The sequence below is a fragment of the Phaseolus vulgaris genome, chromosome 5, assembly GCF_051622355.1.
Source record: "Phaseolus vulgaris cultivar YP4 chromosome 5, ASM5162235v1, whole genome shotgun sequence".
NCBI lineage: Eukaryota > Viridiplantae > Streptophyta > Magnoliopsida > Fabales > Fabaceae > Phaseolus > Phaseolus vulgaris.
The window spans coordinates 44,421,524-44,448,695 of NC_143502.1; the positions used below are offsets into that span (position 1 = coordinate 44,421,524).

At 32.3% G+C, this 27,172-nt stretch overlaps 1 protein-coding gene across 2 annotated transcripts; it reads left to right on the plus strand.

The window, feature by feature from the left end:
* The first annotated feature begins 5,075 nt into the window (after positions 1 to 5,075).
* Positions 5,076 to 25,415, plus strand: LOC150027740 (protein LATE ELONGATED HYPOCOTYL-like). 2 transcript variants are annotated; one of them, XM_090302312.1, is made up of 8 exons: positions 5,076 to 5,499; positions 5,863 to 5,888; positions 6,128 to 6,313; positions 6,484 to 6,595; positions 6,690 to 6,751; positions 22,995 to 23,219; positions 23,310 to 24,656; positions 24,870 to 25,415. In XM_090302312.1, the coding sequence occupies exons 3-8, from the start codon at positions 6,275 to 6,277 to the stop codon at positions 25,248 to 25,250; spliced, it is 2,166 nt and encodes a 721-aa protein (XP_090158438.1). In that variant the 5' UTR covers positions 5,076 to 5,499; positions 5,863 to 5,888; positions 6,128 to 6,274; the 3' UTR covers positions 25,251 to 25,415. The 2 variants fall into 2 exon arrangements, with proteins under 2 accessions (XP_090158438.1, XP_090158439.1); XM_090302313.1 differs by lacking the exon at positions 5,863 to 5,888 and having other exon boundaries at positions 5,189 to 5,499.
* The last annotated feature ends 1,757 nt before the right edge of the window (positions 25,416 to 27,172 follow it).

A 27,172-nucleotide genomic window follows, 5' to 3' on the forward strand; every position in this document is an offset into this window, starting at 1 on the left:
AGCTCTGATACCACTTGTTAGAGCAGACACACAAAAGATGGAACTCACAGTGAGAAATATGAGAAGAGAGTCTGTTCTGTTATTGATTTCTTCTTATTTAAACAATACAAAGAATTGTCTATTTATAGGCACTATTAATTTGGATTATTTCTAACACAGAGAAGCATCATTGGTCGTCTGCATTGTCATCGTGGAGTGTGAGGCCGTCGCGGAGTGCATCGCCATCGCGGAGTGTTTCTGTTGCGTGCGTTGCTCATTGCAGAGTGCATTGTGTGAGGGATGAGTATAAAAGGTTAAAAAAAGAAATATCAACTTAGAAATTCAAACTTTCATACTATTTACTCAAGTTTTAAATAATTAAATAATTTTTTAAAAAGTATGCATATTTATTTAAATTAATTTATAAAAATTTAATTTAAATTATTTTTTTTATTAGCTATCAAAAATATAATATCTAATTATATTATAATTTTTATTAATAATAGATATTTTTAGTAACCAATAATATTTAGTTTATAAAATAGTATTTAAATTAGTTATTAAACAAACTATTTTTAGTGAAGTCGAGTGTATGTCACTCCCTTCCTTTTTTTTATATCTTTTTATTTCTTCTTCTAGATTTTTTTAGAATAAAAGTAAGTTATTCAAAATTCAATCATTATCATATACATAATTACTTTATATTCTTTTAATGGTAAGATTTTATTATTAATTTGAGATTTTACTGCTTAGTTGAAAAATAATATTTTTTTTCAAAATTTATCTTTTGATTTGAATTTTGATTATTTTAATATTTTGCATTAAGTTTCTAATAGTGTGAATGTATTTTATATTCTTTTTGTTATTGTTTGGAATTTGAATAACTTTTAGGTAAATAAAACTGTACTGTATGGGCGAGACCGAGATTCGGTCTCCCTGATTGAGATCAGGGAAACCTGACCAAGATCAGGAAAATCTGGTCAAGACGAGGGAAACCACCACAGACGACCCGATCGACTGACACATAAATCCACTAACGCTCAAACCAAGGTGAGTGAAGTTAATCTATCATTAAGAAGGCAGTTTCTTCTTGCACCCCTACAATTTTCTTCCTGCACTCCCACAAGGTTGCACAAAGACAAAAATGTCCCTATATAAATTGTACATTTTTTTTTGTATTCCGGATTATGAAATCCGGTAAATTTTTGGATTGACACTTCTGGAAAATTTTTGGATTGACGCATCCGGTAATCTCCTTGATTGATGCTTCCGGTGGTACATGAATGATAATGTTAATCCAAAATAAAAAAAATGCAAAACATCCATAATTGAAAAAATCATTCCGGATCCGTCAATCCATAATTCAAAATATGCATTCCAAATTCAAGAATCCATAATTGAAAAAAATCATTCCGGATCCACCAATCCGTAATAGAAATTGGGCTTCTAGATTTAGAAATCTAGAAATCAATAATTTATGCAAAATTTGCTTCCAGAACACCCCCTCATCCGGAATGCAACATGATTCACTTCTGGATTGATGAATCCGTAGCACACTCCCAAATTCTGAAATTGTGGGGGTCAGTTTCGGAATTTACAAAATTGTGGGGGTGCAGGAAGAAAAATATAGGGGTGCAGGAAGAAATTGTCCATTAAGGATTATGTAATACATCCATAAGTGTGATCCATTCCACTAATCAGGCCCAATAAGGTAAGCCCATTAAAATAATATAAATAACATACATTGTAAGGAGGAAGGTACGTCATTTATTACTGTGCATCTACCCGAATACCGACCACCCGCTTTACTAACTTGAGCGTCAGAGTACCTTCCGCAGGTACCCCCCGATTCGGTGTTCACCCGAGACTGAGAGCCGAAGAAGAAGCACGAAAGACGCGAAGGATCCCAGCCAAACACCTAACAACCTGCCCGATCGAAGAAAGAAGACAAAGACTTCAATAGTTCTTTAGGTTCATCTCCCTAGCAGGAACAAAAACTATTTGATAGTTAATTTTAAATTTTGATCTATAATTGATTTTGAAATTGTTGGTAGAGTACTCCAATTACTCTAGTATTAATATATATTTTTTTGTCAATTAAAAAAACCTATATTTATAGGTAGTTATATTGATATTTGTATTATTGATGTTGTTGTTAATTTCACACTTCAACTTTAGTTATGACCCAATTGTTTACTTTAGTTATGAATTTCTGTACCATGCAAATAAAGTATGCTTTCAAAATGTTTTCTAGAGCATTTTAGGCTTGTTGAGTTTAGGATTTGAATTAGTATACGTGCTATCATAGTTCAGGTCTGAATAGTCTTTAAACTTTTGTGAATAGGAATAAACCCAATGTAAAAGTAATCTTACATAATAATAATAAATATTCAATATAGTAATTTTATTATTTTCTCTTCGTATCATTGTACTTGACCTTAAAAAAAATTAACTTTTAATATTGAAAAAGACCGAAGACATAACCAAATATAAAAAGAGGAGAACAAATAAAAGATAAAAAAAATGACACATGATAAAAAAAAGCAAAACAACTTATTACGAAAGAGTGGACTTTAAGCCTAACTCAACCCCATAAAACCAGCTCAATGGGGTGAGGTTTGCACCCACTTATATACAATGAAAGACTCTAATCTCTAGTCGATGTGGGATCTCCAACACAACTCAGTTGAAAATTATTATTCTTTTACTAAACTCAATGTTTTAGTTGGAAAACATCTTTCTTGATTAAAACATTTTGATTCACCGTGGGACACGTAAATCAATTCTACACCATTTTAAAAATGTAGGTGATAGGAATGACAATAACACAAAAGAAAATAAAAGACAATACATTAAATATTGAAGACTAAAAATTTTATTAGTATGTAAAATAATTTCTATTAATAATAAATAATTTTTAAATTGATATTTTTTAACTATCAAAATTTTAGTTACCAACTTTATAACCAAATTAGTTAGTACTTAAAATTTTGGTAGTTAATTAAATATTAATTTAGAAACTATTTATTAATAATAAAAACTATTATAGTCAATAATTTGATTAATATAATAATTATTTTTTTAATGATTTACTTTATTATTTATAATCATGTTATATGGGAAATACAAATTCCGATAAATTGAGTTACACAAAAATACTTATAACTTCTTTGAACTACTTAAATAATTTAAAACACATAAATTATAATTCATTTAATTTGAATTAGTGGTTTAATTTTAACACAATTCACTTTGAAAAATAAAATAAAATAAAATTATTTAGCTTTTTTTTATTTAAAACGATTCAATCAGTTTATAATGCAATTTAGTCTTGTTGATTCTAATTTGATTTAGTTTATTTTTGTTTGAAGAATCCGCATGTAATAATCCGATTCTCATCTTCTTCTAATGTGTGTGTATCTATATTTTTTCCTATTTTTCCGATATTTAATTTCATCCATCTAATAATCATGTTTGTATGTTGTGAACCGAACTTTGGGTTCAAATCGAAGAAGCAATTTAGATTATGAACGAACACAAGAAAACCTAACAATCTGTCTACCCCCTTCGTTAGATGCCACATGGCACCTCATGCGCCACAAAAATGCAAAACAAGTCTTTCTTCTACAACCAATTTTTCTAAAAATTATTATATCCACTAAGTTTCTTTTATCTTTAAAAATTATTTCCATAGAATTTTAATAGTTATTAGTTGTTGTTGTCCTGTTAAATTAAATTAAAATTATATTTAGAATAGACTATCTAATGCAGTTTTAGATTCTGTAGACTATTTAATGAACTGCTAAACTATTTAATATAGTGTTATATCGTCTAATATTCAAGAAATGACAGTATAATTATAGTTATATGATTTTAAGTTATCTCATAATAAATCAAATAGTAAATTCAATTAAATTAGTATTCAAAACTTATATGTAATCAAAAGGGTTAAAAATAATAATGAAAATAGAAGGATATTTGAAATTGCTAGATAAAAAAAATAAAGTAGAAATTATAAATAAGTAAAAGTAAACATGTTGATTCCCAATTTTTTTCAACAACAAACAAATTTTTCATCGGTTGATAAATATATCATTCATTCAATAATCTAAATAAAATTAAATTGACTAAACATGCATCAACCAAAGACAATAGAATCTCATTAATGAAACGTGTGTCCACTAATTTATTTAATATCTTACCTGTCTTTATGCGTTTACTCATAAGGTTTTTAATCTTTTACCTCTTTAATCAATTCATAAAACTCAACTAGATTTTAACTAAAGTCAAAATTAAATTATCAACATGCGTTCAAAATTAATATCCAACGCAACAATTAAACTAAGAAAAATATCAAATAATTAGCACAATAAGATTTTGAAAATATAACTTTAATTGTACAAAACCTTAGAATTTATTTTCAAATTACAAAAGAATCAATGCTAAAGAGATTATATTTTTTTTATAATTTTTTTTATTTAAGGATGTAGAAATAAAATTATACTTAAGATATTGCTCACAAAATTTTTTCCTATTTTGGTGTGAGACACTTTATTCAAATCAGTTTAATATATTTATTTTAATTAATAACACAAAATTAACAAAAATAATAGTTAACACAAAAATAAATTCAATTATATCAATCTCATATGAAACAATAAATTTATTTATGATTATATATAATTAAAACTATTAAAGTAAGACTATAATTATTTTCATTGATACGATGTCTTTTATTTATGGTTAATATTTGAAAAATTAATTTTATTGGAACCACATGTATTAAAAAGGTTAAATTGTAAGAGAAAACAGTGAAAGAAGGGCATGGGTGTGGCAGTGTGCCTCAGAACGAACGTGGTGGTGCTCATTGAGCCACGTGGCGGAAGAAAACGGAAGTAGGTGGCGAGCCGCTCCGTGCGCCGGTGAGTGAAAGAAGCCGTTGCCACGCAACTGGAGGGGCCCACATGTGACAGCTGGCAACGCTTTTACGGACTGAAAACCAAGGCGTTGGAGTTTGTGGATGAGATTTGAGTTTCGGGGAAAAGGCCCCAAAAAACAATAATAAAGAAATTGAAAAAGAGCAATAAAAAGAAATTAGGAAAAGTGCAAGGATGTGTGTTACCACCACCAGCCACTAAATTCATGCCACTTGTCGCCATCCCTGCAGTTTCAGTCTTCCGCACTTTAGCAGCCTCAAATTAAAACGACTACTCGTTTTTACAAGAAAAAAAATAAAAATCCTGAGAAAATTCTAGTGGCTGAGATTGCTTCTCACTGTTTCACAGTTCGTGTGGATGCTTCTGCTTCGTTGTAGTTGAAGTTCCTTCCTAATTCTTCTTCTTCTTCTTCTTTTGCTACCGTTTCCGCTTCTTCTTTTCTCTTCCAATTCAATTCTTCCTCCGATCCCTAAGACTCGGATTCGCCATTGCCGCAAATGACTCCTCCGCCGAGTGTCCGATGAATTCCACTTCTTCTTCACATGCATGATCGCTCCTGCAACACCCGTGGCTTTTTTTCAAGGTACTTGTCTACCTTCTCTGTGTATTCTTTTCGAAAAAGATTCAGTTTCCCCTCTTTTTGGTTACCGAGAAAATTTAATCGCCGGAAACTGTAATAACGATTAATTCTGCATCTCTACGTGCTTCACTGAGTGAATTACTTTCCGAATTTGCGTATGAGTTAATCTTCTTCTTGCTATGCTCTGTGATTAATTGTTCTCGGCAACCAAATAGGAGTAGTGTATTTATTTATTTATTTATTTATTTATGTATTTATTTATTTACAGTGATAGATTGTAATTTTGAAGTGAAATTATGAGTTAGAACGTGGAAGTTGGAAGTGTTCTTGTTATATACTAATTGTAGTTGTTTCCGCGTTTGAAAGGTTTTGGCGCTGTGGAGTTCTTTTTGGTGAGGATTCTGATTAAAGAGTTTTCTTTTATTCTTTCGGAGAAGCGTCACTCTCTGTTGCGGTGGATTCTTAAAATTTATCGAACCCTTTTTTTCCCCCTTTTTCATGTCATTTCTAATCTCTATTATATATCGTGCGTGTGGCTTGTGAATTGGAATGGTTATTTATAGATATTATAGCTGATATAAAAAAGAGACGGATCTCTACCTATTGTTCTTGCTTTGTGTTTCTTTTGCAGAAGCATCACTTTGTGACCAGCTTCTGCTTACTTTCACCACTACGGCTTTACCATTTGCTGTGTTCCATGTCACAAAAAACGAAAGGAGATATTCCTTTTACCCACTCCTTGTCAGGGAAGATCTGAAGCAGCGCCACACGTCCTCTAATGGACGCCTACTCCTCTGGAGAAGAAGTGGTTATTAAGGTAAGTTGAGTTATTCTCCTGTATTAATGGAAACTATCATTCCTCAAAATTATTGGTGGGTTTACACTAACAAATACTTTGCTCCAGTAACATCATAAATGAAAAAAGTGTAGAAACTAAAATATCAAATAATTGTTATTATGATCTGAGTGGCTATTTGGCAATTGCAGACACGAAAACCATATACTATCACAAAGCAAAGAGAACGATGGACGGAGGAGGAACATAATAGATTTCTAGAAGCCTTAAAGCTATACGGGAGAGCATGGCAGCGAATAGAAGGCAATATTTTGTTCACCATCAATCCTTATACGTGTTTGTGTGTATATATATATTAACATAAATGGCTTTTTGATGTTTGAATTTTGTTGTGCAGAGCACATAGGAACGAAGACTGCTGTGCAAATCAGAAGTCACGCTCAGAAATTCTTTTCAAAGGTAAATCCGTACCCTCTCTCCTTGGATTTTACATTGAAAGTTGTGGTCCTATAATTAGAATTTATGCTTCATTTTTATTTGCTGCTGATTCCTTAATCAATTTGGTATTTTTTTTTATTCATGAAATTCCCATTCAATGGCACAAAGTAGTTCTGCATCTTAACTGGTTGATTTTAAACTCTCGAAATAGTAAATAACAAATGCAAAACACTTGTGTGTGGAAAATCCACCTGATACCTTGCATGGAAGACTCCTTAATTGATGTCAATCATATTTCTCTCGCTAAAATTTTTATTGTATATATTTTCCTTAAGCAAGAACTCTTTGTTTTTTATATCCACAACTTAATTTTAAAGTTAATTACTTCTCTTTCTCTTGATTCTTTAATAAAAACTATACCCTCTACATAAACATGCAATTAGAGTTAATTTTTAGTTTGTCTTTAGGAACCACATTAAAAACTAGATCAAACAAGTAAAAGCAAGGGAATCAAAATCTAGATCTTACTTATGATCGAAAAGATAAACATGTGTAGGGATATCGTGTGCGGAAGCGTAATAATTTCAACCAAAGATTATGAGAAATTAAAGTAACAAGGAAAATGAGAATGATACCAGAAATATTTAGGTGGAAAACCCCTTTAAATAGAGGTAAAAAACCACCGGCGAGAGAGTCAAAACTTCCACTATAATGATATTGGGAGTACAATGAATTCCTCTCAGACTAATAGATAAATAGCCTCAAAACAAACTCTCTCTATATGGGTTAAACACTTACACCCAAGAGAAAAAATAGAGAGTATAAGAAGAGAGAGAGGAAACAAATGTGTGTTGTTGTTTGTTGTGTGTTACATTGCTGGAAGGAAGCCACTATATATAGTGGTTCTAGGAGACAACAATAATAAAGACAATTAATGGTAATTAACCTCCATTTGATGACAATTAATTGTAGTAAGAAACCTCCATTTGATTACAATTTATTGTGGCAAGTAACCTCCTAATTATGCTAAGAAAACGGAAAGGTGAGTCATAACCCACAAATCTCCACCTTGACTTGCCTTTGACTGAAACACTCTCTCGCCATGAAGCCTTGATTAAGTATGGATAATACCAGCTAAGTTCAGGCAATGATCGAACTTAGCCGATGGAAGTGGCTTGGTCAACACGTCTGCAGGATTTTCAGCCGTATGAATTTTTTCAACAATTATATCTCCTGTATCAACCATGTCTCGGATAAAATGGTGCTTAATTTTAATGTGCTTGGTCCTTGAGTGATACTTGTTGTTCCTGGTTAAGTGGACAACACTCTGACTATCACAAAATATAACAAGAACATCTTGTTGAAGACCAAGTTCACTTACCAAGCCTCGAAGCCATATAGCCTCTTTCATACCTTCTGTAGCAGCGATATATTCTGCTTTAGTGGTGGACAAAGCCGCAATGTCTTGAAGTGAAGAATACCAACTGATAGCAGACCCACATAGGGTAAAAATGTAGGCTGAAAGTGACCTTCTCCGATCTAAATCACCATCATAGTCAGCATCAACATAGCCAACTGCTCCTCCGAGATCGGCTTTATGTTGATCAAATACCAAACCAAGATCTGGAGAACCTTTCAGATAACGAAGTATCCATTTAACGGCTTCCCAGTGTGCCTTGCCTGGATTATGCTTGAACCTGCTAACAATGCTAACAACATAAGCTAAATCAGTCTAGTACATACCATAGCATACATGAGACTTCCAATTGCATTTCAATACGGGACATGTGACATGCGCCTTTTGTCCTCATCTGATTTTGGACACTGATCTGATGACAACTTGAAGTGGGCGACAATTGGGGTATTAACAGCTTTGCAATCTCGCATTCCAAATTTGTCAAGCATCTTAAGAACATACTTTTTTTGTGATAGAAAAAGTTTTCCAGCTTGACGATCTCTGTTGATCTCCATTCCTAAAATTTTCTTGGCAGGACCTAAGTCCTTCATATCAAATTCACTACTAAGCTGGGCCTTTAACTTGTTAACTAAAGATTTATCTCTTGCGGCAATCAACATGTCATCAACATATAACAACAAGTATATAAATGACCCATCAGATGTCTTTTGAAAATAGACACAATTATCATAGCTACTTCTGGAGTAGCCATGTCCAGCCATGAAAGAATCAAACCTCTTATACCATTATCTTGGTGATTGCTTCAAGCCATAGAGAGATTTCTTCAAACGACATACATGGTCCTCCTTTCCAGGAACAACAAACCCCTCAGGTTGCTGGATGTAAATCTCTTCCTCAAGATTACCATGAAGAAAAGCAGTTTTCACATCTAACTGTTCTAGCTCCAAATCATATAAGGCAACTAAAGCAAGTAATATACGTATTAAAGTATGACGAACAACAGGAGAAAATACTTCATTAAAGTCAATACCTTTCTCTTGATCAAAACCTCTTACAACAAATCTTGCTTTATTCCTTGTACTCTCAACACCAAGGATCCCTTCTTTTCTCTTAAAGATCCACTTGCAACTAATGACTCGTCTTCCTTCTGGTAACTTCACCAATTCCACTTTGTTTTTTAGAAACTCTTAACTTCTTCTTGCATAGCAGCAATCCACTTTGTTGAGTCATCACTAGAGATAGTTAAAGCATAAACAATGTTGGTGGATTCTACAATTAATCTTTGAGTTGGTTTTCTAGGTCTTTGTTGTGAAAGTTCTTGAGCCATAGACCACGGTTGTGGTAACCCTCGTCGTTGAGGTGGACATTGCTCATGTGGAGTCACATGTTCATTTGTACCATCAATAGCAGTGGCTTGATCATCTTGAGTACTAGAGCAATTGGGAACATTTTCCTCATGAGCGGGTGTTTTAATCTCAAACTCCACCTTCTCTCGAGCATCTTCCTGGTCACCTGTATCAATTGAGGAAATGACAGTATCTTTTACAAAAGAGAGCATAACATTTTCATTAAAGGTCACATTCCGACTGTGAATTATTTTGTGAGATTCTGGGTCATACAAACGATAGCCTTTAATCCCTGAGCCATAACCCAAGAAAATGCACTTCTTAGCACGAGGTTCTAATTTTCCCTCGTTTACATGAGAATAAGCAGGGCAACCAAATATTTTAAGATTAGAATAATCGACAGGGTTACCTAACCAAACTTCTTCTGGAATGTTGCAATCAATTGATCTGTTAAGAAAGCGATTTATCAGATAACATGTCGTTAAAGCTGCTTCATCCCAAAAAGATTTGCTCAAACCAGAATGGGAGAGCATGCAACGAACTCTCTCCAGGATAGTTCTATTCATTCTTTCTGCAACCCCGTTCTGTTGTGGAGTCTTTGGGATGGTGAGGTGTCTGGAAATGCCTTCCTTGCAGAAATCATTGAATTCATTCGAACAGAACTCAAGGCCATTGTCTGTCCTTAGCTTCTTTATCTTCTTGCCAGTCTGATTCTCAATCAATAATTTCCACTCTTTAAAAATGGAAAATGCTTCATTCTTATGTTTGAGAAAATACACCCACAGTTTTCGTGAGAAATCATCAATAATTGTTATCATATAACGACATTTACCTCTGGAGGAAACTTTTGGCGGACCCCAAAGATCCGAATGAATATAATCCAAAGTACCTTTGGTTCTGTGTATGGCTTTAGAAAAACTAACCTTTTTCTGCTTACCAAAAATGCAATGTTCACAGAAATCAACCTTTCCAGTACAGTGGTTACCAAGGTGACCCTTCTTCTTGAGGATTAGAATTCCCTTCTCACTCATGTGGCCTAATCTCATATGCCACAACTTGGTGTTATCTTTGTTGGTTGAGGCAACAGCTGCAGAACCTATAACTGTTGAGCCCTGCAGCACATACAAACTATCACATGGAATTGCCTTTAGTAACACAAGAGCTCCTTTAGACACTTTTAAAACTCCACCTTCAGCTGAGTATCTACACCCATGAAATTCAAGGGTGCCTAAGGAAATGAGATTTTGTTTCAACTCAGGGACATATCTGACACCTGTTAAAGTTCTAACAATTCCATCATGTGTCTTGATTTTGATTATTCCTTCACCAACAACTTTGCATTGAGCATCGTTTCCCATCAAAACAAGACCATTATAAACTGGTTCATATGTGGTAAACCAATCTCTATTGTGAGACATGTGAAAAGTACAACCAGAATCAATAATCCATTCATTTTTAGACCTTTGTTTAGTGATGGAAGCTACAAAACAATCCCCATCAGATTCAGTTTCAACAATACTAGCTTCTGCAAATTTTTTTGGTTGTTTACCATTTCCCTTATCTTCTCTATCTTGCTTATTTTTCAATTTACAACATTCAGAAATCTCGTGTCCCTTTTTCTTACAATAATGACAATATTTGGAGTTCTTGCCTCTAGATTTTGACCTAGATTTATGTTTAGTGTTCCTACCTTTCTCTTGGTTTCTCCCTCTAACTACTAATCCTTCACTAGAACTTTCAGAATGAATTTGAGTATCAAATTTTTCTTTGGCTAGTAAATTAGTCTTGACATCATCAAAACTTAAGGTAAGATAATTACCGTATAACATAATTTCTTTGAATTGTCGATGCGAGGGTGGAAGAGAAACAATAAGTAGAACAACTTTATCCTCATCATCAATTTTAACATCCAAATTTTTCAAATTAATTTTGATAGAATTAAATTCATCAAGGTGAGATTGGATGGAGTACCTTCGGACATTCGGAGTGTAAAGAGTCGCTCCTTTAACCGAAGTTTGTTTGCTAGACTTTTGGCCATGTATAGAGACTCCAATTTACTCCATATGCCTGCTGTAGTTTTCTCGTTGATGACCTCACAGGACAAGCATAACTGGATTGCAGACAATGCCTTTTCATCCATCTCATCCTACTGCTCCTCCGTCATAGTGGTTGGCCTCGTCATTTTACCTGCCAGAACTTTCTTTAAACCATTCTGGGTGAGAATAGCTAGCATCTGGACTCGCCAGATAGCAAAGCTGATTTTACCATCAAATTTCTCAATATCAAATTTCAACATTGTTGAACAACAAATCCTGGTTGAATTATCGAAAAAGCTCTGATGCCAATTTGTAGGGATATCGTGTGCGGAAGCGTGATAATTTCAACCAAAAATTATGAGAAATAAAAGTGACAAGGAAATGAGAATGATACCAGAAATTTTTAGGTGGAAAACCTCTTTAAATAGAGGTAAAAAACCACTGGCGAGAGAGCCAAAACTTCCACTATAATGGTACTGAGAGTACAAAGAATTTCTCTTAGGCTAATAGCCCTAAAACAAATTCTCTCTATATGGGTTAAGCACTTACACCCAAGAGAAGAAATAGAGAGTATAGGAAAAGAAAGAGGAAGCAAGTGTATGTTGTTGTGTGTTACATTGCTTGAAGGAAGTCACTATATATAGTGGTTCTAGGAGACAACAATAATAAAGACAATTAATGGTAATTAACCTCCCTTTGATGACAATTAATTGTAGTAAGAAACCTCCATTTGATTACAATTTATTGTGGCAAGTAACCTCCCAATTATGCTAAGAAAACGGAAAGGTGAGTCATAACCCACAACATGAATTGTAAATCAAAAGATTGTAACACAGATTGTAAGATCTTACAAAATTTATGAAATTCATTATTGAACCTCACAATATATAAAAGAGTACATAATTAGGTATAAACAACACATCCTATGATAAGAGTAACCATTTACTAGTTACAAAACATTGAGAAAATAATAATCTATCTAAACCAAATAATCTTGTAAGTTAAATTCATATTCAGCTTCATGGTTTCCATCTCCTTCATCATTCAAATCAGTCATGACGATGTAAAGATTTATCCTCCTCTACTTCGATAGGAACCAAGTTTTCATCCAAATCAAGTGTTTCATTATGCTCATGCTCATCTTCCATAATCAACTCGTCATCAGATGAACAATCATCAAGATTAATTTGAGTTGGTTTTCTTGTTTGCTTCCTCTTAGCTAATTTTGAATTAGCCATAACAAAAACAACATCATTCATTGTGCTTTGCTTTAGCCTATTTCTTCTCTTTGTGTGGACCTAAACAAATGCAAAGACAAATATTATAATTAATTAGTGGATTAGTACACTACTAATTTTATTCTAGAGATATATTTTAAGTTAACTTACCATCTTAAAGGAACTCCAGTTACGCTCATATCCGGAAGAGTTACATGTCAAGCTCAATACATGAATGACAAAATTTTGGAATTTTGGATACTCATCACTATAAGACTCCCACCAATCTGATGGAATCTTTAAATTGATTGACCTGGTAGCCACGGGACAACCAAAACTTTTTGCTCGTTTTTTGAAATCATCAATTTGAACATCAAAGAGAATTTGTTCATCTTCATCCTCCACCATCCTAGTTATGCATTCCATTAGACCTTGTTTCACCTCCAAATCTGCTTTAAATCCAGGACAATAATACATTTGAGGGTTAAGAAAATAGTTTGCAGCATGCAAAGACCTATGGAGTTGTTTATCCCACCTTTCATCAATGATGTTCCACAAAGGCAAATAGCTAACCAAAATATATTACATTGAGTTAGTTTTTTGTTTTGAATTTCAAAATCACTATCTCAACAAACAAATACATAAAATACCTTTTTTTGACACCATTGAAAGCTTTTTGTATCTTCTCTTTAGATTGGTCCATTGCTTCATAAATGAAACTCATGGCTGGCTTTTGATTCAAATCAACCAATCGAAGCACTTCAATGAGAGGTAATGCACCCTTCAAACACATTATGATATTCTTCCCAAAATTCTGGTCTAAAACCACATCTTCAACTATTTTTCCATATTTGTTTTAGCAAACTTGCTAGACTTCCAATCATCACTTGTAAACATTCTAATTAAAGCTCCCTTATTCTCGTGGAGGCACCTTAATGTCTTCTCATGGATTGAGATTTTCTTCTCATAATCCTCCAACATTAAGTCCACACAATGTGCAACACAAGGTGTCCAAAATAACTTTTTTCTCTTTGTCATCAACATTTGACCAATAACTTTGTAATTTATTGCATTATTAGTGATAACTTTTATGACATTGTCTTTTCCCTCCTCTTCAACAATATTATCCATCATCTCAAAAACTTTCTTAGCTGTTTTAGATATAACAGATGCATCTATGGATTTTAGAAATACAGTTTCCTTTGGGTTGTTCACCAAGAAGTTTATTATTGCCCTTCTTTTCTTATCAGTCCAACCATCATTCATAATCGTATATCCCATTTTCTTCCATTCATCCCTATGTGATTGTAGAGCAAGTGATGTATTTGTAACTTCCTCCTTCAAATATTTGACTCTAATCTCATGATAGGATGGAGGTTTAAATCCAAGACCATATCTTGAAATCAAATCAAACATAACAGTGAATACTTCACCCTTTGCCACATTGAAAGGTATAACATTGTTATAAAAGAACTTAGCAATTGATTGACATGCCTCTTCTCTAAGACCTTTCTTAAACATGTTGTTGATGGTAGCTTGTCTATTCTTAAAATATTTTTGTCATTGGGGTTGTTGCTCGACTGAATGGACTCCTCCTCACTGCTTTTTCTTTTCTCACCAGCTTTTGCCATTTCCTCATCATCCAAACTAAGACGTGATTTCTTATTTAATTTTTGTTGCAAACCAACAACAATTTTCCACATCTACTTCTTAACTTCATCATGAGCATCCTTGCATGCTCCAACATCCAAGTGATGCTTCAATCGATAAAGTCCTCCTATTAATACCTTTTGACAGTATTTGCATGCTCCAACATCCAAGTGAAGTTTTCTAGTATCCCCAACAATTGAGATACAATGCTTCCAAGCAACATCACTCTTACTTCCTAGAGCATTTTTGGGAGTCATTATCACGGGTATAAAAGTTATTTTAATGATGAGAATTTGAGACTGTAGTTTCGGTTGCAGTGACAAAAAAAAATAGAGGAAAAAAAGAAAATTTCACTTGGTTGCAATGAGAAAAACAAAGGAAAAAATTCCATTTGGTTACAATGAGAAAAAACAGAGGAAGAAACAAAACTGCACTTTGGTTGAAGTGAGAAAAACAAAAGAAGAGACAAAACTGCACTTTGGTTTAAGTGAGAAAAACAAGAAAAGAGAAAACTGCACTTTGATATGGAAACAAATTGCACTACTAGAAAATCATTGAATAGAAATCAATTTTAGAAACTATAAATAATTAGTTGCTATAATGACTAAATTAGATACTATTTTAAAGACTAAAAAAATTATTGGTTTCTAAATTAGTTTCTATTATTGATAAATAGTTTCTAAATTGGTATCTAATTAATTACCAAAGTTTTAACTACCAATTATTTATATTCTAAACTTGATAGAAAAAAATTGGATAGCTAATTAGATACCAATTTAAAAACTATTTATTAATAATAAAAACTAATTTAGAAACCAATAATTTTTTAGTCTCTAAAATAGTATCTAATGTAATCATTATAGCAACTAATTATTTTTTATCTCTTAAATTAGTTTCTATTCAATGATTTTCTTATAGTGTTGATTTTAAAGAAGATAAACGTGTTAACAAGATAACGGGGACTAGTTTGGCCAAGTAATATCTCAAATTACTTGGTCAAACTAGTCCCCTTTTTTTTGTTCAATTGCACCATTATTTGTGCCATTTGTAGGATTTAGAATGCAACCATAAATAAAAGCAATGATAAGTACGACTGATAGAGGTATATTTGGAGAATTTGATACATATGTTAAAATATTATTTGTATTGAGATCTTTAACAATATCACTAATGCAAAAAAGGTTAAAGACAACGATTTTTTTTAGCAATTAGACAACGATTTTGAAATCATTGTCTATTAACACATAGTTTATTCTATTGAGGTATAGACAGTGGTTGTTCTAGAATCGTCATTTATAAGTCACATATAGACATAAAAAAGTATAAAAAAAAAACACCACCCTCAAGGCAATGGCAGCGTTGGTGGTGAAGGCCAGCAACGACATCGGTAAAGGGAAAATGGAGTGTAAGAACCTTAAACAATGAACTAATGGAAGAATGAGAAATGAACCAATGGAAGAATGGAGGAAAAATAAGATGAGAACGAAAGTGGAAGAATAAGCAATGAGGGTAAGAAGAACTTACAAAGGTAGTAGTGGCGGTGGAGGAGGGAAAGTGGAGCGCGGTAGTGGAACAATGAACAAAAACCTTAAACAATGAACTAATGGAAGAATGAGCAATGAACTAATAGAAAGAATGGAGGAGGAATCAACAATGATGGTAGGAGAACTTACAAAGGCAGCGAGTGAAGAGAACGTTCAAAAAAGTTGAAGAGAGAGCGCGAGGAAGAAGAAGAAGAAAGAAAATGCAGAGAACAAAAGTGTAAGTGGCGCAAAGCTTCGAATTAGGGTAATAACAAGGGTATAGACAGCGATTGTGAGAGGAACCTCTTTCTTTCTATCCGTTTTAATTTAAAAAATGTCACTGCATTTTGATAGACAGTGTTTCAAACTTGTATATTAACTGTCGTAAATAAGTGTTAATTTAGCTGAATGAGATTTTCTTTATTTGAACAATAATGGTAGAAAGAATGGATCAAAGGATAAACTTTAATGGTAAAACATGATTTTGGGATATAATGATGTTAACCCAGGGTAGTGATGGTGAATATTGAATCCCCAATTAGAGAAATGTTCATTGTTTATATGCTTTTAGCTCCAATTTAGGGTCATACCATGGGCAAATTTATACCAATTATACCCTTAAATAACCATATCACAAGCTTCTAGTGATCTCCTTCCTTACATATGAAAAGCCTAACATCACTATTAATCTATCCCTAGTGGAAAAATAATTCAAGAAAGTTCAAAATGAATGTGAAATTCTTCCATTAAATGATTATTATTTGATTTTTAGTTTTTATAAATGAAATTATGATAAGGCTGGAGTGTTTTTTTATGGTTGGGATTGTATGTAGTTGTGGATCGATATAAATCCTTAAAAACATATAATCCATAATCTTAACCCATTCCCAAAGCTTTGTGGAGTTATTTAGTGTGTACAAAATTTACAGAAAATAGGGAATCCATTTTTCCCACAAATATTAATTTTGACAAGGAGCATGATTAGAATTGGTACCAAAAAATAAAGAGAAAAACTAAAGTTAGTGTAAGAACTTTTGATTTTCCTGTGTGGGAGATTTGACATTAACTAGAGATAAGGCCAATAATTTACTATATATGAGTGAGGGTAATCCCCAGCTTACAAGTCAGTTTTATAATTAACTCAACTTAAATTCACTTCTTAATATGATATTAAAACTTATCCTAATGAGATTTGTTGGACCAATCGTGACACCACTATGAGATTGCTATCAGATCACCTACGAATATATAGTTCCACACACGACTAGAAAATTATAAATGACTCATTCTGTCTCTCCATCCTTTTCTGTTTTAATTTCATCTACTAATAAAATGTGATATCTTACTTAGCATGTAATTAATTATGTTACATATTATATTTAATTATGTTGCATTTATAAATAAAAATATTTACTGTGAATTTTACTTAATTTTTTGAAAACTTCTCTTTTTTTATTTCTTACAAAATCATAAACATTCTTATCATTTACCTTTCTTTCTTCTTCTTCCTTCTTTCCATCTTTCTACCATTCTAAACACATTATTTTTATATTCTTGAAATTTTATATCACTTAAAAGTCAATGTTGAGAATAATTTATAAATCTCTTTCTCCTATATCCATTCAAACACATTTTGAAGAAAAATCGTGAAAAATTCATTTAGTGGTATAATGGACATATTTCGAATACAATAATTCTAATAATTTCAACAAACTTAATATGAGAACATTGATGTTAAAAGAAAAGTCTTTTGGTCAATCTTATAGCTATGATTGAAGAATGTTTTCATATACCAACAATCATTACAAGAAAATCATTAAATAGAAACCAATTTTAGAGACAAAAAATAATTAGTTGCTATAGTGACTAAATTAAAAACTATTTTAGAGACTAAAAAATTGTTTGTTTCTAAATTAGTTTATATTATTGTTAAATGGTTTCTAAATTGGTATCTAATTAGAAACAAATGTTTTTGCTACCAAATTTAAAAACTAAATAATTGGTAGTTAAAACCTTGGTAACTAATTAGACACCAATTTAGAAACTAATTTAGAAGCCAAAAATTTATTTAGTCCCTAAAATGGTCTCTAATTTAGTCACTATAGTAACTAATTATTTTGGTTTCTTAAAATTGGTTTCTATTTAATGATTTTCTTGTAGTGCAAATAAGGGAGTTAAAATATTGTTTTTAAAAAGCCTTTCTCACTTAAACAACTTCCCTATCTTTTTATAAATCTAAAAACTGTTGCACTAGATATTATATTAGTTTGTTTCTTTCAAGTTTTGATAAATATATTAAATATAAGAATTCTATTGTAAGCTACTAGACCAAGTAGTCTTTCAATTGTTTTTCTGAACAATATCTCAAGTATTAATTTAATGACAAATCTCTTCATACTATTGTCATATTGTCAAAGATTCAAAGATTGGGGAAAAAAGTTTTATGTTTTACAGAAATAGAAAAAATAATATGTATAAGGTAAAGCTAAGTAAAGTTTTCTCAGGAAACTAATAGCTTTGGATTCTACAAAGAACAATACAAAGATTGTTTTTTGTTCTTGCTAGGGAGATGGTACCTAGAGAACTATTGAGAAGCTTCGTCTTTCTCCTTCTTATCGGGCGATCGGTCTATGCTTCAGTTTCCTCTTCCAAACTTCTTGCTACTTTTTCCAATCTCGATTGCTCGATCACTTGGTCTTCTAGGGAATACCGAATGGGGGAACCTGCAGAAGGCACTCCGACGCTCTAGTCAGCAAAGGGGGTTCGACACTCAGATGCCAGAGTATAGTAATTAATGACGTACCTACTTCTTAAATGTGTGTTATTTATATTATTTTAATGAACCTACCTTGTTAGGCCGAATTAGTGAGGTAGATCGTGCTTAAAGGTGTATTACCTAGTTCTTATTGACGGCTTAGCTTTACCGACCTTGATTGAGCGTAATTGGACTGAAACTGTCAGTCGGCCCACACGGGCGTGAGACTTTCAGTCGGCCCAACTGTGAGAGTCGAGACATGGTATTGACCTTTTGGTACAGACCAGTACAATTTTATATGTTTCTACCTTTCTCAGTTAGTCTTCAAGATCTCTTTGAGTTAATTAAGAATTAGATTTTTAATAAAAATCACATGCAAAGCATAACTATGAACCTTGACATCCGAGTTAGGTTGTCACTCAAAGGTTCAACAATAGTATACGTCTTTACAAGAAAAGATGTATAAAAGAAAAAAAATACAAAAAAACATGGGTCAAAACAACAATCCTCTTAAAGAAAAAAACTATACAAATCTAAAACCTAGAAATTGATACACATTACGAAATAAAATATAAACTGATGATAAAAGGTAAAATATCTAATAAAGTAAAGTTTAATTTATTTTCCATCTTAATGTTAGCAAGACTGTCAACATAGTGGTTGCCTTCACAATATATATGAGAGACCATAAAAGTCATATTTTTGTAACTTTTAAGACACTTTGGCCATCTATCTCTAAGAACTCAAGGAACAATTTGGGGACTAGAGAAAGTTTGACAAACCAAAGTAGAATCACACTCCAATCATAGATGTCTAAAGACACGAGTCAAAAAAATCTTAATTATTAGAAGAACAACAATGAGTTATGCATATAAGGATTTATTGATACCAATGTAAAACGTGAAACTTCCAATGTATTTGTCATGTCTCCTTTAAAAATGACACTAGAAACAACATGACCAAGACATCTCCTAGTAACACCATCAATGTTGACCTTCCTCCAACCAACATTAGGCATCCTCTAAATAACTTAACTATACCAAACTTCTTTCCAGATCGTGTTTGAATATCAAAGAACTTTCACATAAAAAATGTTAATAATATAATTATTTATACTTTTCTTAGAAGAATTGCCTGACACTTTTATATGTCACTGAATTGTATGCATAACCATAATAACATTCAAACATTGTTGAAACTTAACATGATTTTTCATCCTCCACAACATCCAAATAATATAAGTAATAACTATTGAATGAACTTATTTCACCAAAGGGTTACCTACAACATTAACAAACCACAAAATATCATTAGAAGAAAAAAAGAAAAAAAGCTACGAAGAGCTTGTTGAAGCCACAACCAAATTTTAATAGCCATGGTGGACTTAAAAAGTATATGTGGAATACTCTCGTACTATTAATTGCATAAAATACACATGAACACCTTTAAATTGAGCATCATTATTCGAAGCTATTTTATTATGTAACAACTTCCACAACACAAGAGTTTTTGCAAGTGGAATGTAATTCACCCACATCAAATTTCCTTAGACAACATAACCATGAGGTGTGTGAAAAATTGTCCTAACCACTTTTTGACTAAGGACACCATAATCATCCAAAGACCCATTAAGAGCCTCAGAGAGATAAGTGAGAATCAAATTATTTAGATTGCCCAAACCTAGAATGACTTGTAAAGAAAGGGGCATAATCCAAAAGTTACCATCCCAAGCATGAACAACTTTAGAAGTAAGTTGGTCATTCACATTACCATCCCAGAGTTACACTACAAGAAAATCATTGAATATAAATCAATTTTAGAGACAAAAAATAATTAGTTGCTATATGACTAAATTAGAGACCATTTTAGAGACTAAAATAGTCTCTAATTCAGTCACTATAACAACTAATTAATTTTTTTGTTTCTATTCAATTATTTTCTTGTAGTGTTACCAAGAGTTATCATCAAAAGTAAGTTGGCCTTGTACATTACTAGGTACTCCAGTCAACTCAGAAATGTTAAGATTGAAACACCAACTATCATTCCAAAAATCAATTTGCTTACTATTGCAGACGATCCAATGAGTATTATCAATAATAGTGCCATGCCACCACCAAATCGAAGAGGACTTATAAATAACAAGTTTATTATACTTGTTTTTTAAGAATTTGGTTTTCACCAAAATAGCCTAAGGCAAATGACTATAAGAAAAACCCCATATGAGACGAAGCAACTAGGCTTTACTTTCTTCCTCATTATTCATAACTTACATGCTACCTTCATATTTACTAGAACACAATTAGCTCCTATATAGATAAAATTTATAATACAACTATCAACATCTTTAATCGGGCTAGCAAGCCATTTATAAATTTGGAAGCTATAGTTAAAAGAACCAATGATGACAAAATTAACCAATTGAATTTTACTCATCATGTTAAGCAACTTTCCTTTCTAATAAGCAAGTTTGATACAAATATTATCAGCAAGAGATTGGAGATAGTGAGACCTAAGACACCAAGAAAGATAGACACTCGCAAGTAATTAAAATGAGTGGAACCTCTTCCAAATCCCAATAAAGCTTGAATTGTTCCACTGAAAGTAGCAGAATTATCAGTAGTGTAAAATGACTTTTATTAGTGTTCAATCATTGCTCATATGTCCTACTGTAAGAATGAAAGAATTGCTTGAGATTTCTTTTATTTCTCCTAGAAAACATAAAAATGCCATCTGCATATAAATCATGAGGTGGAAGGGAATAACCTTGCGGACTAGTCATAAGAAGTAGTTTTAGGAAGCAAAATTGTTCATTGAATCCTAAATCCACAATCTATTACATAATTTGAGAATTTCAATAAAATTGTAAAAAACATATATAAAAACTAATCAAGTGCATCCAATTTTTGGATAATTATAATTATAAACATTAAGTTTGAGATATTAAAAAATTCAGAATAATAACAATTAATTAAAAATTAACAAAGTTCAAATTAGTGGTTATTAATCTAGTCTTCAATCATCTACAATGTTCAAATATGTAGATCTTCATCATAAAATTCTTGCACAATCTTCATACCAACAAATTCCATACACCTATAATATTTTTTCATTTCTACCAAAATATTTTTCTTACCGTATCAAATATGTTTGTGATTTCTAGAATGACACCATCCTTAACATACAACTCAATGTCATTTATAGATCATTTATAAAGTCACAATGCTTTAACATTGGTCGATCATGAAACTGTGGATGATGAAGACGAAAATAAAGATAATAACAATATCATACCACAAATTTGTACACGAATTAAGCTATAATGAAGATCTAAAAGACAAGCAAAAAATCAACTTGTAGGACAAGCTCTTACATGTAAATATTTGTTTACTTTTTTTTAAGTGTTATTCTTTAAAACTAATCACCATTTTATTCAAAATTTGTTTTGTATACGGATCTTCAACTATATCTTTTATCATCAATTACATTCTTATTATTTTATATTTTCCAAATTACGTTAAATTCAAATTAATATTATTATTTTAATATATAGACCGCAGTATTAAAAAAAATATGTAAATTAATATATATACATATATATAAATTTATTTAAAATTAAAAACCATAAGTAAATTTTTAATTTTTCAAAATAACAATAAATACCATTTTTTAAATAAATAAGAATCAATAAGTTAATTAAAAATACTAAAACAATTTTTAACAAAAAAATATATATATTCTGGTGACAAGGTGAGTCACATGCACGATTTCATAACAGAAGTTTTCAAATCGTGACTGTTAAAAGAATTTATTATTCTATAAATTTTTAAAAGTTTGTCTATTTACTTAATATCCTAATGAAATTTCACTAATTTGGTAAAAAACACTGAAGGTAACTAGTAATTTCCAATGAGCTTGTTCAGAACCCTTGATTAGATCAGCAAAGTTATTTTTGGTTGGTTCATCCAAGGCAGTATTTTTAGAAGTCCCAGGGATCACAATCTTAACTTTCCTTTTCTGCAGAGCTTAGTGAAGATGTTGCAACCATTGAAACAATCCACTAGCCAGTTATTAAGTTTTTCAGAAATTCAAATTTAGCCTCATTAACCCTTCAAAATATTTAATTTAAAATTTATTCATAAAAAAATCTTTTTATTAGTACAAGACTTTCATATAATATGGATATAGAAACTTGATTGCAGAAATTTTGGATGTTTTCTTAGCTTTCTTTGAAAGTTGTAGATGGTTAAAAGGCCATGTGCATAGTTTCTTTATGCTTTATTGAATGCATTGAAATGTTAATACTGCAAATTTGATCTTCAGTTGGAGAAAGAGGCCTTTGTAAAGGGTGTTCCAATAGGACAAGCTCTTGATATAGACATACCCCCTCCAAGGCCAAAAAGAAAACCTAGCAATCCTTATCCCCGGAAGACCAATGTTGTTGTCCCAACCTTACAAAATGCAGCAAAGAATGGAAAGTCTCTCATTTCAATTGCATCTTTACATGGTAAACAAGCATTGGACTTGGAGAAAGAACCACTTCCAGAGGTTATATTGTTTTACTTTTTATACTTCAATTGCAATTCAAACTATCTGTTTTTCCCCATTTCAATAAAATTATTTTGCTTGCTCCTTCAGAAGCATGGTGTGGACCTAAAAGAAAACAAGGACGAAAGCAGCTGGAAAGCATTTACCATTCTCCAGGAGGCACCTTGTTCATCAGTATCACTGCCGCAGAGAAATTCATGTGCCTTAAGGGAGTTTATACCTTCAATAAAAGAGGTAATAACTCTAGATGAAACAAATGAATCTTTTATTACTGATGAGCTTCAAAATCACAAGTTGGAGTTACATGATGATGGAAACCACACACAAAAGACTAATGGCATCTGCAAAGTCTCTAAGTTGGAGAATTCTGGTGCTTTGAAATTGGTTCAAACTGAGAACACAGATGCTCCTCATTGTGCATTAACAATAGATGGGATGCAAGGAAATCAGAATTACCCAAGACATGTCCCTGTGCACGTTGTTGATGAGAACTTCGGAACCAGTAATCAAAATCCATCCCCAGATATGCTTGTTCAAGACTCTATATTCAATGTGCATCCTAAGATTCTCCCCAATTCTGTTGCATCAAATATAACTGAAAGTCAAAATAACACAGAACGGTCCTCTGTTCATCAATCATTTCCTCCTTGTCCTCCCTTCACACAGCATAACCAGGATGATTACCATTCATTTCTTCACATGTCTTCCACCTTTTCAAATCTTATTGTCTCTACCTTACTGCAAAACCCTGCTGCTCATGCTGCAGCAAGTTTTGCTGCTACATTTTGGCCCTATGCAAATGCAGAAGCTTCCTCTGATTCTCCAGTGTGCACTCAGGGTTTTCCATCTGCACGAATTGGCTCGCCTCCAACTGTGACGGCTATTACGGCTGCTACAGTAGCCGCCGCCACTGTATGGTGGGCTGCCCATGGACTGCTTCCTCTGTGTACTCCCTTTGCGTTTCCTCCTGCATCAGCGACTACAGCTCCATCCATGACTATTGGCGAATCACCACACAAAAACCAACAAGGAGAGGTTAAGCCACAAAACCCTCATTTGCTAGATCAGATACTGGATCCAGAACAATCAGAAGTTTTGCAAGCTCAACACCCAGTTGTTTCTTCATCAGAATCTCAGGATAAGGGAGATACCAATGTAAATACTGCATCAAAGGCTACTACTAATCCTGAGATGAACCAAGCAATTTCTGAGAATCCCGATTCCGACAAAATGAACGGCAGAAAACCCGTGGACCGTTCCTCGTGTGGTTCTAACACAACCTCTAGCAGTGAAGAGACTGAGATACAAGAGAAGGATGAGAAAGAAAAGGAAGAGCTGAACACACCTGATGCAAACCTTTTAGGTACAGAGCCTAATAATCGTCGTAGTAGAAGCATTACCAACCTTACTGAATCTTGGAAGGAGGTCTCTCAAGGGGTATGACTCTTTATCTAGTCTAGAAATAATTATTATTTTTTAAATTAGTTTCTTGATAAATAAATTTTAAACTGATATCTGATTAGAAGTTTTTTACTACCAAATTTAAAATCTAGAAAAGTGGTAGTTAAAATCTTGATAGTTAATTAGAGATAACAATGTATTTAGATGTATCTATTGCTTTTTCTTTTCTCATGCCATTGTTATTTTCAGGGAAGGCTTGCCTTTCAGGCGCTATTCTCCAGGGAGGTGTTGCCACAGAGCTTTTCACCTCCTCATGCTTTGATAAATGCAGATAATCAGGTACACAGCATCAAAAACAATGCAGACTGCAAAGATGAAGAAGCCCTTGAAACCAAAAAATGCAGTCCTGATTGTGATGGGCTGCAGAAAAGTGTGTTATTTGTGAAAGATAATGAGGAGGAGGAGGGATTGCTAAGCATAGGTCTTGGACAAGGAAAGCTGAAGAGTCGTCGAACAGGGTTTAAACCTTACAAAAGGTGTTCGGTAGAGGCAAAGGAAAACATGGTCTGCAACCAAGGAGAAGAGAAAGGTGCCAAGAGAATACGATTGAATGAGGAAGCTTCAACTTGATGGTTGAGATATATGCATGCAAGCACACAAAGAAAATCTCTACTTTTGCGTATAACATTTCTAAGTCCCTTTGATCCGGTTTGTATTCCTTATTTGCAGTTCACGAAACTGGTCGTGTAGATGTGTGTACCATATTAAATTACCACATACACTCTTTTTCTTTCTTGGAATGATGTTACTGCAGTTCAAAACTCCGCTAAAATTGACCTAGATAACAAACTTTAAGTATGTTTGTGCATGGATCGTTTAAGTATAATTTATAATCCATCGTTCAGTCACTTCACAGGATGCTGCTAATGCCTTTTCGAATCTTCTAATACATCATAGATATGGAGCATAGCAGGAAGTGTTCCTTGTTTGATTCGCAACTCCAAATTCCACATAATTTGGGATGTTTGAAGAAACCAGAAAATCACAGGCCTGAATCATTGCAAGAAGTCAAGGATTAGAACACAAAATATTCGAAACACTGCTAGAATAATGATACATTAACGAACTATTTCATATACAATCCGTAATTCATGATATAAAGAAATGATATTTTCGTTATTTTTTTAAAAAAACTACAATTTTAAACAAATAAATGAAATTGTAGACTGATACAAGTTGTCAACCTATCACTTCTCGTATTATTTTTGTGCTTAGATCACTTGCATGAGTTGAAGTGACTTCTAGACACGTAAAATGCTTCTGTAAAGTTATCAGAATGTAGTTCATATGCAGGACACCAAGAGTCTAAACAATGGATTTTTTTTTTAAATTCTCTTCGTTAAAAAAGAAAATGACCCTTTTTTCACTTCTTTGTTAACCTGTTTTTGGCCTCATAATGTAGTTCAGACTGAACTACATTCTGATAACTTTGCAGAAGCATTTTACGTCTCTAGAGGTCACTTCAACTCCTACAACTGTTTATTGAGGTATCCGTTTGTGAAACCAATCTGTGTTTCGAATATTGTGTTCTCATGGCTTCTTGCAATGCTTCAGGCCTGTCATTTTCTGGTTTCTTCAAATATTCCAAATTAATGGAATTTGGAGTTCCGAATCAAACAAGTTTCACTAAAAAAATAATTAAATAGAAACAAATTTTTAGATACCAAAATAATGAGTTGCAATAGTAACCAATTAGAGACAATTTTAGAAATAAAAAAAAAAATTGATTTCTAAATTAGTTTCTATTAGTGTTAAATAGTTTTTAAATTATTATCTAATTAGCAACCAAGGTTTTAATTACCAATTATAATTTGGGAACAAAACATTGGTGGCTAATTTGATACCAATTTAAAAATCATTTAACAATAATTAAAACTAATTCAGAAACCAAAAATTTATTTAATCCCTAAATTTATCTATAATTTAGTCACTATAACAACTAATTATTTTTAGTTTATAAAATTGGTTTTTATTTCATGATTTTATTGTAGTTTTTGTTGTGGTTGCAATTGGTTTACACAGGTAAAAATTAAGTTTTAAACACACTTTATCACTCTAAACTACCAAAAAAGACTTATTTGCATGTACAATCACCTTTTGTTAGTATATATCTAGTAATGTTATATTGAGGATTCCAATTTTTCATACAATTACGTCACAACTCTCAATACTATTATTTTAATATTTTTTTATATCATTTAATTACAAAATTTATTTTTATTTTATATATATATATATATATATATATATATATATATATATATTTAAACTCATAACATCAAAAATTATAAACGATTTTTCAATATATCATTTTCCATATCCTTACCTCGTAACAGAGAAATACATCATTACGACAAAAACATCTCAAAAAGAATAGTGCTATTTGACAAGGGAGGAAATCTTCTTGGTTTATAAAATGAAAGAAAGAAAGAAAGAAATTTATAAAGAGAAAAAAATAATTAAATTGTAATCATTCTTTTAATGTGATTTTG

Excerpts from the sequence above, each read along its gene's own strand:
- LOC150027740 (XM_090302312.1), top strand. The coding sequence starts at position 6,275 with ATGGACGCCTACTCCTCTGGAGAAGAAGTGGTTATTAAG. Across the intron at positions 6,752-22,994 it reads CTCAGAAATTCTTTTCAAAG|TTGGAGAAAGAGGCCTTTGT; the intron begins GTAAATCCGTAC and ends TTTGATCTTCAG. Across the intron at positions 24,657-24,869 it reads GGAAGGAGGTCTCTCAAGGG|GGAAGGCTTGCCTTTCAGGC; the intron begins GTATGACTCTTT and ends TGTTATTTTCAG.